The sequence below is a fragment of the Sardina pilchardus genome, chromosome 2 (genome assembly GCF_963854185.1).
Source record: "Sardina pilchardus chromosome 2, fSarPil1.1, whole genome shotgun sequence".
NCBI classification, from domain to species: Eukaryota; Metazoa; Chordata; class Actinopteri; order Clupeiformes; family Clupeidae; genus Sardina; species Sardina pilchardus.
In genome coordinates, this window is record NC_084995.1 from 2,092,438 (window position 1) to 2,106,402 (window position 13,965).

At 41.5% G+C, this 13,965-nt stretch overlaps 1 protein-coding gene across 4 annotated transcripts in view; it reads left to right on the forward strand.

Moving 5' to 3' along the window:
- Window positions 1-13,965, forward strand: part of tbc1d1 (TBC1 (tre-2/USP6, BUB2, cdc16) domain family, member 1) — a 47,087-nt gene that overhangs the window by 20,770 nt on the left and 12,352 nt on the right. For 3 of the 4 annotated variants that reach the window (XM_062516155.1, XM_062516163.1, XM_062516180.1), the window contains 11 exons: window positions 2,490-2,579; window positions 2,735-2,839; window positions 2,960-3,092; window positions 3,299-3,390; window positions 4,777-4,884; window positions 5,009-5,125; window positions 5,868-5,942; window positions 6,116-6,393; window positions 6,870-6,998; window positions 7,227-7,331; window positions 7,560-7,696. In XM_062516155.1, the coding sequence (XP_062372139.1) occupies window positions 2,490-2,579; window positions 2,735-2,839; window positions 2,960-3,092; window positions 3,299-3,390; window positions 4,777-4,884; window positions 5,009-5,125; window positions 5,868-5,942; window positions 6,116-6,393; window positions 6,870-6,998; window positions 7,227-7,331; window positions 7,560-7,696 (1,369 nt within the window). The remainder of the gene's footprint in view (window positions 1-2,489; window positions 2,580-2,734; window positions 2,840-2,959; window positions 3,093-3,298; window positions 3,391-4,776; window positions 4,885-5,008; window positions 5,126-5,867; window positions 5,943-6,115; window positions 6,394-6,869; window positions 6,999-7,226; window positions 7,332-7,559; window positions 7,697-13,965) is intronic. The other variant, XM_062516172.1, reaches the window with a different exon arrangement.

Genomic DNA, 13,965 nt, shown 5'->3' on the forward strand with positions numbered 1-13,965 from the left:
ACTAATATCGTACAGAGGGTCTGGACCATGGAGGTATTATAAGAACTGGAGAAAGTGAACAAGTCCCGCCCCCATTCATTTCAATGGGAATGCTAGGCTAGTGACATTTTTTTCAGGCTTCAACATGGCGTTTTAAGGGGCTTGTTTCCAGTGCCGTTTTACTTAGTAGGTTACTGATTGACGTAAGGCACAGAAGGAGAGCTCGTGCCCACACTAAGCTCGTGCATGAGCTGAGAGTGGAACAGCCCCCAATCAGCATGAGGAGAAATGGCACCGGACATATGTACTCCACTCAGAATCGTTTTCAGGCAGGAGGCGTGAACTCTGTTGAAGTTTGAAACTATTGGGCCTGATTTTACCCAATCGCTAACGTTTAGTCGTGACAGCTATAGAGACTACAACGCGCATATGCTAGACGTCATCGTTAACGCCCGCCTCCCCCCATCCCCTCCGTTCGCTGATTGGTCCGGTGGAATGCATCCTGAGAAATCGAGTTCAATGGGATCAGACCCAGACGTAATGGTGAAGGGAAATGAAAATTGAGCGGAAGCTTACGGAGAGCCATGTCAGGCTACGACAGTTCTGAAAATGAATGAAAAATGAAAAACTAAAATAACAGGGATGGAAAAGTAGAGCTTTGTAGAGCTTCCTTTTGCTTTCATTACAGCCATCAATCTGTTTGGATATGACTCTATTAGATTTGCACACCTAGATTGGGGGATATTTGCCTGCAGAATTTGTTCAAATTCAATCAAATTCTGTGGGGAACGGCGATAGACTACTCTCTTCAAGTCAATCCACAGATTTTCTATAGGATTTAAGTCAGGGCTCTGACTTGGCCACTCAAGGACATTCACCTTCCTATCCTTAGGCCACTGCTTTGTTCTTTTGGCAGTATGTTTAGGATCATTGTCGTGTTGGAAGCCGAATTACCTGCCCATCTTCAGCTGTCTAGCAGAGGGGCGCAGGTTTTCCTCAAGAATTTGAGTGTACTTGGCAGCATCCATTTTCCCTTCTATCCTGACCAATTGCCCAGTCCCCGCTGAAGAGAAACATCTTCACAACATAATGTTGCCCCCACCATGCTTCATAGTACTGTAGGTATGGTGTGTTTTGGGTGGTGTACTGTGTGTGGTTTTCACCAAACATAGCGCTTGGAGTTCAGTGCAAAAGCACATTTGGAATATTCTGCTACCATGTGGAAAAAGGTTTTATGGTCAGATGAGACTAAGATTGAATTTTTTGGAGATTACGATATAACCAAACACAGCACACCACCCAAAACACGACTTTGTTTTACAGTTGGTTGCAGTGAGTTATTCTGCTCAACTCCTGTGTTCTCCTAGACCTAGGTGCTACTCTTTTAGCAGTAAGGTGACTTACTCTATGTCAAAAACAAGTCCTAAAGTTAAAACTGACATGCACAGGTACTTTTTAGTTTCTTGTAAATTGGCCAGTTAGGAGCAACTTTTAGCCATAAGATTCTCTGTGAACATGGGCCCTGCGCTGCATTAAATATCGACATAACAGTAGAGTAAAGCGTCACAGAAACACCAGGTGTAAAGCAATAGATGAAATAATATTGGAAATGGCACACACAGTGTGAAAATGTTTGAAGTTGAGATTTGAGAGATTTGAAGTATCTCTCAATTCATCATTCAAAATGTTATTTGGAATGAGTTCTATTGTTGGAAGCAATGGTGATTTAGTATAAACAATATTGGCAAATTTAAAAATAATTTATCCTTACAATATATCTGTAGGAAAGATATACAGATGTATTTATTATTTTTAATTGAGCATTCTCCTATAACATGTCCATGTGACACAGTATAAGTTTATGAAGTTACGAAGTTAGACAAAAACTCTTATCAGTAGTATAGCTTGTGAGGCATAGCCATGACACATTGCAAGTCACTTCTGGTTTCTCTCAACAAGTACTTGCAACTTCCTCAAACATGCTCAACAAAACCAACCCTCTTACTCAGCAATGATATCATCCAAATGGAATCTCCCGATTAATCCAAAGCAATGGATCTCTCTCACTCTCTTTCTCTCTCTCTCTTTCTTTCTCTTTCTCTTGCTCACTCTCTCTTTCTTTCTTTCTTTCTTTCTTTCTGTCTTTCTCTCTCTTCCTCTCTATCTCTCTGTCTCAGTTTATTTCTCTCTCACACACACTCACTCATACTCACACTCACACACGCATGCACACAGAGACAGAGAGAGAGAGAGAGACATACAGTCTCACTCTGAACAGTAGTTCCCTTATTCTCGTTTTGATGAAATGGAAATAAAACATGGTGGAAGATTTGATGAAATTTGGACAAGATTGGTTTAAGTCACCACAATCCACACAGCGCAAATATATCTCCATTTCTTCACAATTATTCTCTGAAAAAAAAATGTTTTACTCATACTATTTTTAATTATATTTTACTAATAATGCAGAATCACATGTTTGCCCTCACTGTGTGTATCAACATGTGTAGGTTGGGAGGTCACAGATATTCCTGGTGAGTCCTGACACTAAGAAGGTGGCCATAGAGAAAAGCTTCAGAGAGATCTCATTCTGCTCTCAGGTATGCTAATGAAACTTGATGAAAAAGACTCTTGTACTCTTCAAGTTTCTTGCATAATCATGTCCATGACAATGACCATGACCATGTTGTTTTTAAATCCTAAATTAGTATGTGTACCTCCCTCTTTAACCAAAATTATAACAATCTCTCCCTAGGGCATTAGACATGTGGATCATTTTGGCTTCATCTGCAGGGAGTCCTCAGAAAGTGGAACGTGCCAGTTTGTCTGCTATGTGTTCCAGTGTACAGATGAGTCTCTGGTAAAGCAAAGATGGGTGGCTTGTTTATATGGTGGTTGGATTAGTGGATGGTCAGTTTGTTGGGTGAATGAAGTCTTTTTTTCTGACTGGCCTGAACTCGGTTTTTGTCGTTGTCTTCAGGTGGATGAGATCATGTTGACTTTAAAGCAGGCATTTTCCGTAGCAGCCCAACAGCAGGTTTCGCAGACTCATGGCCAACAGTGTGAAAACTGCCCTATGCTTACATTGCATAGAGTGTGTGAACGGATAGAAGGTAAGTCCTGTTTGCACAAGCACATTACTGTACTGTATGTCTGTAGCTATAGAAGAGATCTGGCGCACATACACATATGCTGATGATTGCTCCACACACATTTTGCGTGTGTTTGTTTTTTGTTTCCTATTGGTGTGTGTTTGTGTGTGTGTGTGTGTGTGTGTGTGTGTGTGCGCGCACTTGTGTGTATGATTGCCTGTGACTAGGTGTCCACCCATCCAAAGCCAAGCTTGAACTCCAAAGGCATTTGGCCACACTGGACAGCCAGGAGCAAACAGCAGTGTTTCAAATAACCATGGTGGGTATACTGTACCAATAACCATGGTGGGTATATTTATCCTACCTTCCCTAAACAAATGGTGCTACCATTCAGAAATGGCATGTGCTTTTATGATTACATTTCACTTGAAGTGTTTCATCACAAGCCTAGATGTTAGTTCATCTTCCTGTTTACCTCAAGATAACTGGCTGTTGTCTGTCATACATTCTGAGAATGAACAAAAGGTTTTTTTAAGCAGTATGTATTTGTTCCACAATATGTTCAAACATGTACTTTTATCATGTGTTAGACCTACTGTATTATGCCAACTTACATACATTTCACAATTCTTATGACCTCTGATGTATATGACATTTTTTTCTAAAATGAGCTTCTTAATAAAATCATCAGCTCAAATGGTATTTGGTTCTGTGAATATAGGAAACAAAGAATTACACCACCAAAAATGGGTGTGTCTTTTCTCCAAACATATGAAAATAACATTTGCAACATCATTGAATATAGGCCAGCGATCTTTGTTCTGTGAGCCACAAAAGATAATGAGGAGTTGCCTATCAACACGAACGCAACTTGATGTGGAACAGAACCTGTTTATGCAGTCATTTTTGGATGTCTTTGCTGATGCCAAGACCTTCCAATTTCAGGAATTGTTTAATTTTTAGTTAGTGTCCTGGTTCTGTCCTTCACAGGACCTTCTAGCGTGAAGAGTGTTGTCTCTAACATTTCATGCTCACACACGCGTTAAAGTGACTGAGAAGTTTGGCTTTTACTTCCCAGTAGATATGCCCAGAACAATTTGGTATAGGAGATCTAAAGCCAGCTGACAACCTGGTTGTTCCCGTTTGTGTTGACAATTTGATACATGTCATTATCTGTAGATGCAAACTCTTCCCAAGTTAAGACTTGTTAAGATCAGAATTGCATCACTCACTTCAGCTAGCAGATCTGTCAGACAACAGAAAAGGTCTGCAAGCAAGCACTCTCCTTCGAGTCAAGAAGTTCAAGTTTGAAACCCCTTTATGGTAAATCATGGGGTACAGAGGTAAAAACAACAACCGGTTTCAGTTGTCTAGGCCTTCATCAGTGCATGGTCAAAGGCAGGTACCTAAGTAGCACAAGTAAGTAAAGTTTTAAGGTCACATGATCAGGTAGCAAAGGCTTGGATCTTTATATGTAAGACCTTGATTGAAGCCACCTTAATGGAATAACTCCAAGTGCACCTCTCTATCTGAAGAAAACTCCTTTTGTTTAGTTTAGTCTGCAAGCTGAAAACCTCTAGAAAAATTGTCATAGGCTTGTGGGACACCCAGTGGTGATACAGTGAAATTGCATTATAGAAGGGAAAAGGAAATTGGGACCTTTTTGTACAGTTGACAGAGTCAAGGTTTGTTGTGTGTGTTCCAGAAAGCACGACCCAAGTCAGACCAGGAGGAGAATGAATTGCTGGTGTCATGTCTTAGAAGACTGTATGAAGAGAAGCAGAAGAGTCACACACACACGTATAACAAACAGGTATGTACCGTACATGTACAAACATGAAAATGGTGCTGTGCTGTGCTGTGCTGTGCTGTGCTGTGCTGTGCTGTGCTGTGCTGTTCTGTCATGTGATGAGATGTGATGTGGTGTCTTGTGACAGAGTGCAGTTGCAGAGGAGAAAGGAGATGCTGGGTTGAGTGGCAGCAGGTTGCGTCTGGAACAATTCAAGAGTCGAGCTAAGAGGTCTTTGACAGAGTCACTGGAGGGCATTTGGAAGGTGCGTTTGAGCATGTTTCAGCAGAGAGAAGACTTTTTACAATAAGATTCACTGCACCACTGACACCCGGAAACTCTTTTTCACTTTCAAAACCTCACTCAATCCTCCACAAGCTACCAATCTTGCAGCTGACATATTTGCTTCTTTTTTCACTGACAAGGTAGCACATAACACACATAAAGACTCACACACCATTATCACCACCACCACACACACACACTCACACAGAAGCACAGATATACACAGAAGAAAACACACACAAGCACACATTCATTAACATACACAAAAGTTGCAACAGTAAGGGATTGAGACAATTTGACAAGTGTGATTTATTTTTGCGGAGAGAATGTCCAAGACTGGTGGTCATGTTGTATACCGCTCTGCGGTACATCTAGAAGGTAGTTGCTTGTCACTGTCCAGAAGAATGAGAGTTTGTGTATGGGAAGTACAGTATATTGCAATGAGAGTAGGTGTAAGTCCATTGACGCACAAATATGCTTAATAGGAGGTTATAAATCATGCTCATATAAATCATGCTGTCACTGCATACATTCCTGTGCATAGTAATCAGCTAATGATTATTATGTTATTCTTTCAAATGTAGCTCTAGTGTTCTTATTCTCCAAGGTGCCTACAGTATATAATGCATGCAATATGGCACTGAATACATGATTAGTCGACTCTGTATGGATGCATGTGTGCTCATGATTTACAGAGTTTCTCTATTTTTCTTCCAACACAGGGCGGTAATAAGTCTAAATGTCAAAGTGAAGGAGATTTCAGCTCCTCCGATTCCACGCTCAATAATAGCAACCAGGTAACATACACAAATAGAAGGGCTGTCTGTGTCAATCTCTCTGTACCTAAAACAATAAAAAAAAAACATCCAAACGATCTAAAACCAAGGGAAAGCAATTTCATTGAAACCTGGTCAAATACACTGTGTGTGATGTGGTTGATCTCATCATGCTGCTTGTGTTCCTCTCTCAGGACCCTTCGCTGGATGACCCCTTGTGCTCCCCTCTTGCACTGTCCAGCCCACTGCGCTCCCATAACTCTACAGGTGACCTGAAGCGTCTGGAGTCCGGCTCTCCACTGCAGGAGACACAGCAGCCAGCCTTCCGCAGAAGGGCCAGCACCATCGGTCACTCCCCCACGCAGTGCTCCCCCTCAGGCCCCCTGGGACCTCCACAGCAGCCCTCGGCGGCCACCAAACCCAAGCTGGTCCGACACTACTCAGTCAGCACGGACAGCCCACACCAGAGCAAGTACGAGACCGGACACTTTGAATCTGTGTAGGGAATATGTTATTACCGCACAAATGGGATTTGTGTCCCAAAGCAAGCTGTAGAGAATGAATTGCCTTGAAACATAAATGATATAAAGTATGAAGTATAGAATGCGTTATGTTATTAGAAACGTTGTGTGGGGTGATATTATTTTGATATCAAACATTTAGGTTGACACTCCAACATACTGTTGCTGAGAATATGTGAGTGAGCTTCTAGTTCTAGCTTTGAAGTTTTTTTTTTTTATTCATCACATGATGAGTCAGTACTATCTGTGTATCTTAGTATGTCTTGGCATACTTTAATTAGACTAGCTCTCCACTCCCTCCCTCGTCCTCTGTGCTGACTCTTCTGATGGCAGAGGGCAGAGCACCGACCCTTCTCTGCTGACTTTCATGCCTTTCCGCCCTACATCTCCTTTTCTCCCTCCATCTCTTTTTGTGTTACCCTGCTAGGACGTTGTCGCATGTTGATGACAAAAGCACTCCCTGCATCTCTCCTTCCTTATCTCCTCATTTCCCAAAGTCAGTCAAGCTTGCAGTTGCCGGGGGTGACACACATATACCCCGCTCACCCAAACGCAGGTGCGTCTCTCCCCTCTTCCCCTCCTCCAGCCCCGTTGCCCCTTTGGCCCTCTCATACTGTAATCACTGAAGCATGACCTCTCATGTACTTGCTTTCCATGCAACTACAACTGTGTTGCTTCCTCTTTATATTATTGTTTGTGTGCCTGCACTGTCTCTTTATTCTCATTCTCTCCATTCTCTTTGTTTCCCTTGTGCTCTTCCTCTTTCTGTCCTTCTGTCTGTCAGTCTGAGGGGCTTAAGAGTGAGGCTCCACTCTTCTGCTTCTGTGCCAAATTTCCTGAAGTTTCTGGCTCCTGTAGAGGAGAATGAAGATGACCCACAGAGACCAAGGTACATAGAGAGAGAGAGACTGGAAAGGGTTTTTTTCTGTAGGAAGTGTTATGAAATTGACACTAGATATTAGAGGCTAACTGCATTGCAAGGTAGAAACAAGACTAATATGACATTCATCTAATGTGTACACTTCTGTGTGTGTGTGTGTGTGTGTGTGTGTGTGTGTGTGTGTGTGTGTGTGTGTGTGTGTGTGTGTGTCTGTGTGTGTCTGTGTGTGATATGTAGTGATGTGGCTGCCCTCTCCAGCCCCGGGGCGATGTGTGTGGTTGGTGAGGACAGTCCAATCCGATCCCACAGGTACTCCTGGAGGCAGCAGATCTTCCTGAGAGTAGCCACTCCACAGAAGGGGACAGACACTACAGGTTCGATGCATACATACATTCACATTTTAAAAATCAATAATGTATAGAACTGTGTGAAGAGTTTGTAAAAGTGAGACATTTGAATTAAAACACCCCTAAACGTTCGTTTTTAAAAATGTGCAGCTCACCAAGTGGTTACTGGTCTTCAACGATCTTCTTTAGGCACACACGGTTGTGAGGTATCTGAAAAAGTACGTCCGGGATTTCGAAAATCCCTGATAAAAGATGACAGAAGCTGTATTTCGCTGCTAAACTTGCTATAGAAAATTGTTGAAGATCAGTAACCACTCGGTGAGCTGCACATTTTTATTTAGATGACACCCACCAAATTTGAGAGCAGTCGGATGAGTGGTTCGAGAGTTATGCGTGCAACAGACAGACACAGTGACACACAGACAGACATTCCTTCCATTTATAGATAGATGTCTTATTGCACATTGTCAAGGACAATTGGATGTGAATATATTTTTCCCCTTTCCTACCGAAAGCTAATGAAATAGCTTATTCATGGGTTTTATCAGGTCCTTTTCCACAGGTGTATTAATCAAGCATCCTGCATTCTGCATTCACAAGCTACAGTAAGGTGCTTGATTTTATACACCTGTGGAAAGGGAGCAGGTGAAGCCCATGAATAGCTTATAGCGGAAGTTGCATGGAACAAATCACTATTTTTAAACCTGTTTATATTGTGCAGCATTCATCACCTTCAGCCAGATCTGCTCAGTGCTGAACAAAATCAAATGTTTTAATTCCCGATGCTATTGACTGCAGTTAACGCACGTACTAACTTGAAACTGTTATGATCATTTGTGGAGTAAAACTGGATGTATCCCAGGTTCTTCTACCACTACCCTCTCCATTTTTGCTTAGGGATAGCCTATTCACAGAGATAGATTCCACAAAGGCACAACCTTCCACAAAGGCACAACCTAATGTCTGTTAAAGGGCAAAACAAGTGCCAAAAAAAATGGCCTCGCTGTAGGCTATGGGTCTCAAATCGCCAATGTTAGGCTACTACATTGCCCACATTTAAATGAAGTTAAGCTACAGTATACCAGCAAGTGGGCATTGGTATAATCTGCTGCATATGATTCTTAGTAAGTGTGAGGTGGTGCTCTTGGTAGCCTGTCATGCCTCACTAGCTAAAGCTACATAGCAGGCTGAGTTCAAACCCAGCTTATGGTTTTTCAGTGCACCTCTTATACTCCTTAACAACACACTCTAAAGCAGCCATTCAAAATGATAAATAGGCCTACCGAAGCAAGGCTATATCTCTCTACCTCTCCAAGTTAACATGCGTTGCTGATCAGGCTACCCACTCTGAACTTAAATCTGTAGCGCAACTGTTCCTGTAGTCTTCAACTAATCGTAGAAATAAGGTTACATTGTGTTTTAAGGTGGAAGACATAAAGTATATTGAAGAAGCAAAGTCAAAATGTTGTTATTGTGATCAGTCCTGTTTGTCTCATGTGGCATTTGCAGTGTTGTCCACTAGATGGCAACATTAGACATGCACATACAGCCATGGCCGCTGCAAAAGCACATCACCCGAAAGTCTACAATAAAGAAGAGTGTGTCTGTGTATGACAGTCAGTAAATGTAAGATTGTATACATACCTAGATGTTTTATGTAGTTTTTACAGTATGTGTACACACTTGTACTTTTGTACATTTGTAATTGTGAGGAACAAATTGGGCAATACTAGCCTACACAAATGAAGAGTTCCAATTCCACACACATTCACAACTCAGACCTGTATAACGCTCTTTGTTAGCCTGATGTCATCATACTCAATTCTAGGCAGAATTTGGGTCTGATACTGCTCCATTGGGAGGTGATTGTGACACGTGTTTCTACCGATACGGGGGAAAATGCATCTGCATTCAGTTGGATAGACCTAACCAATCCGAGCAGCAAAATAACTTACCGTGAGCAGTAGGAAGAACACCCTAACCATCCTCCCTCCTCTGGTCATTTTTAAAGTTATTGCTCTGTCAATATCTTGTACAACACTATCGAAATCTAACCATTATACATAGCACAGTAGGCTATTCGGAAAAACGGATATTTCCGCTATTATTTTTTAACAATAATTCTGTTCACACTGATGCTAAAAACAACTGTGGAAGGGTGTCGCAAAGTACGCCTCAAGCAAACACGTGGCCAATCAGAGATGTCAAACAAACGTGGGAACAACACGTCACATTGTAAACAGTGTTTTCCCTTCATTACACGCAAAAGTGAAACATGAGTTTTAAAAAATAATAATTTTCGGTGACAAAACCTCTGTTTTCGTGTAAATGAAAGGCCAAACCGCATGGAAATATATGTTTTCCCTGGGTCTTAGAAGCCATCTAGCTTTTAGACAACATTTTTGTTGCAAAATCAACCAAAGCCCAATTAGATTGGTCCGAACAGCTCTGCTTTGGGCATAGACATGAAAAGCCCCCCTGCCCACGTTAGAAAGTTAGTTAGATTACGGTCTTCAGTCGAAAATCGATTGAAATTCTTGATATCGAACTTAAAAATCAAATATAGAATCGACAACGCAGCCACACTCCCAATGTCACATCTAGCATGCATGCCAAGAGATCAAAAAACAGTGTTGGCTTAAGGTCATGGTGCAAAGGACCCTAGGGTGAAATTACTCTGAACCATGGCTTTAACTTTAATCATCCAATCAGAACACATGGAACCGGTTATGTGGTTGTCCTGCAACATTGCTCAAATAACTTCGCTGAATTTGAATTTGATTCATGTTTTTTCTGTAATTTGACCCTAATGTTCTTCCTGTAGTGCAAATCCAAGGAGTAAGACAAAGTACGTGTTCAAAATACAATGTCAGATACAGAAAAGGCCGTATTTCTCAATAAACGCTACTTGTGCTCTGCGCTTGGGTGCAGTAATTCTGTCAGGACTAGGTTGCGGTGAAAACATGACATCACTGATTTGGGTAGTAAGCAAACTGGATTCAATATGGAAGGACACAAAAAGACACCATTTATAGATTGATACAGTGATGTCGACATGGTAAAAGTGTGTGTGTGTGTGTGTGTGTGTGTGTGTGTGTGTGTGTGTGTGTGTGTGTGTGTGTGTGTGTGTGTGTGTGTGTGTGTGTGTGTGTGTGTGTGTGTGTGTGTGTGTGTGTGTGTGTGTGTGTGTGTGTGTGTGTGTGTGTGTGTGTGTGTGTGTGTGTGTGTGTGTGTAAATGAGTGGGTTCTGTCCCATTCTCACATAATGGCTCCAATGCCCATAGTTGCAAAAGGCCAGTACATCTCCAGAAAGTTTCTGGCAACTTTCCATGGGAAGTTAAGCAGGAGACTTTTGGAAATATTCATGGAATTTAAGGAAATTATGGAAATTAATGGGAATTTACGGGAATTAACTGGGAATTTTAGGTAATTCATAGGAAATCTTCAAATATAAATATAAACATTTTGTTTTCTAATATGCAATGTGATACGTTAGTGTTTTTGCTTAGCTTAGTATACAAAGCTAGCTAGCATGCTAACAGGAGTCCCGTTCTCTGCCTATTAGTCTGTGAGCCAGAGGGGTTGGTCGTTACCGAAAAAGTGGCAAAGGCTACCATACTGTACCTTTTCTGAAAGCCTGGAATCTCAGCTTTTCAATGATGTATGATGGCCATCTGACAAAAGTAGCTGTTTTGAGTTATGATGCATAATGTAAACTAAGGTTGAAGAAATAATGTGTATAAATCAAGCAGAACACTGAAATATTTTATTTTGTTATGTTTGGTATCATTTTAAAGGGGAGACTCTGAGCTTTCATTTAAATCCTTTTGTGAACGTTTTGGATAAGTACAGCCAACCCTGGAGCTCTTCAAACCTTTAATCACACACATTTTCCTGCCATTTCCCTGCCATCTTTTGTCTTTTAATCCTGTGGCACCTGGGAGCATCAGAGAAACCACTGAACCGCCCAAGGTACACCACCACGCTACCAGCAAAATTGCTTTATCCAGTTAGAATCCCAGGAACTGGTAAAACAAATCAAATAATTATAAAAATAATGACACAACATATCACCCAGCCTCATAGATTATGATTATTTTTAAGGTGCCAAGCCAAATCAGATCAGCAATATAACCATATGGTTATTAACCATCTCAATAGAGCTTATGCAAAATGACATACACCCATTTGAATGAGGACAAAAGTGACGACAAGCCCACAACTGGGCCACAAAACTTCCCCCAATTTCCCTCCAGTTATTCCTACATGAGAGGATGTTTCCAAAGACATTTTTACGGGGGGGGGGAAAGTATAGGTTTCCTATATGTCTAGTCGTAGCCTATGCTGATTGCTGTGTGCATGTGATTGACATAATGTGCAGGGTAGAAATGTTACTGAATTTGTATTCAATCAGGTTCTTTTAACTAATATGCTGCTGGGTTTTTCAACTACATTTAACTTCCCTGTTGTAGACTAATTTGGCATATTAAAGTTTTTATGGGAGGGGGCTTTTTGTCCTTTTAATACAACAGGACAGTGAAGAGTGACGGGAGAGAGTAGGGGTGGGATCTGGAAAGGACTACAGGGCGGGAATCAAACCCGGGTCGCGTGCCCCAGCCGGCCGTGCCACACCACAGCTGGGGCATGACTTGACATATTCCAGTTCATTCACACTAATTCCTACTTATTCCTGTTAATTCCTGGCTATTCCTGTTAATTTACATGGAAAGTTTCTAACTTTTCCTGGAATTTTGCAACCCTAAACTGATCCTGTGTGTGAACTAGTTGAACAGCCCTAGTACACACTATTCAGGTTTCGTTGGACATGTCCTTGGATTATGAAGTAATGGGACGTTTTCATTCTAAGTCATGTCGAAATACAACTTATTCTCATTCTGTGTCTGGGTGAATAGTTGTGTTTGTAAGCTGAAAATGTGCATGTCGTCTTTCTCTTCAGCTTTTTAAGCTGTATTTTTAAGGAAGACTTGGTGTGTTGATCATAGGTAAAATAATTGTATTTGGGACATGTTTTTCAAACTGGTAGCTGACTTTCAGGTGTGATCCCATTTCTAGATATTGTGATGTAAGACAAGCACAGGTTGTTGGTACAGACCCGAGACAGCTACAGTATATGTGTTCTTTGGCAGTAATGATAGTGAAGGTAGTGAAGGAAGAGGCTAGAGTTGGGCTAGAGGGCACTGTTTTAACTTGGTTCACCTCTTACCTGAAAGACAGGACTTTTTCAGTTAAACTGGGTCATTACTCCTCTTCTTCTGCCACCATGAAATGCGGGGTCCCCCAAGGGTCAATTCTTGGCCCCCTCCTCTTCTCTCTCTACATGCTGCCCCTGAGTTCTATCTTTGACAGATATGGCATCCATTACCACTGCTATGCTGACGATACCCAGATCTACCTCCCAGTTGCCCCTCAGACCACATGCACACTAGATAAACTGTATAGCTGCCTCAATGACATTAAATCTTGGATGGCATGCAATTTTCTACAACTTAACGATAGCAAAACTGAAGTAATCATATTTGGTCCCCCTTCTTCTGTCACCAGCCTCAGCAGTGCTCTTGGTCCCCTCTCCAATAACCTGCACTCTGTGGTTAGGAATCTTGGTGTTATGCTGGATAGCTCCCTGAATTTTAATAAACAAATCAATAGTGTGGTCAGAAGTGGTTTTTATCAACTTAGAGTAATATCCAATCTTAAATCCCTTTTATCACAGAAGGATCTTGAAATTCTTATACATGCTTTTATTTCCTCCAGACTTGATTATTGCAATATTTTATACACAGGTCTTACTCAATCCAACATCCACAAATTACAGATGGTCCAGAATGCAGCAGCCAGATTGCTCACTGGCACTAAAAAGAGAGAGCATATCACACCAGTCCTGGCTCAGCTGCACTGGCTTCCTGTCAAATTTAGAATTGATTTTAAGATTTTACTTTTTGTTTTTAAAGCTCTTAATGGCTTAGCCCCCCCTTATATTGCAGAAATGCTTTCCCTGCACTCCACCCCCAGGTCGACCCGGTCATCTACTAAACAGCTCCTATCTGTCCCCCGTACTCGTCTTAAAACGAGAGGTGACCGGGCGTTCTCTGTTGCTGGCCCAAACCTGTGGAATCCCCTTCCACCTCATATTAAATCCTCTACCACCCTTGCCAGCTTTAAGTCCAACTTAAAGACATACCTTTTCACTCTTGCTTTTAACAACCCTTAACTCCCTCCCATATTCCCTACTGCTTTTCATTTTATTTTTTATCTTTTTTATCGTTTTATTTATTTTA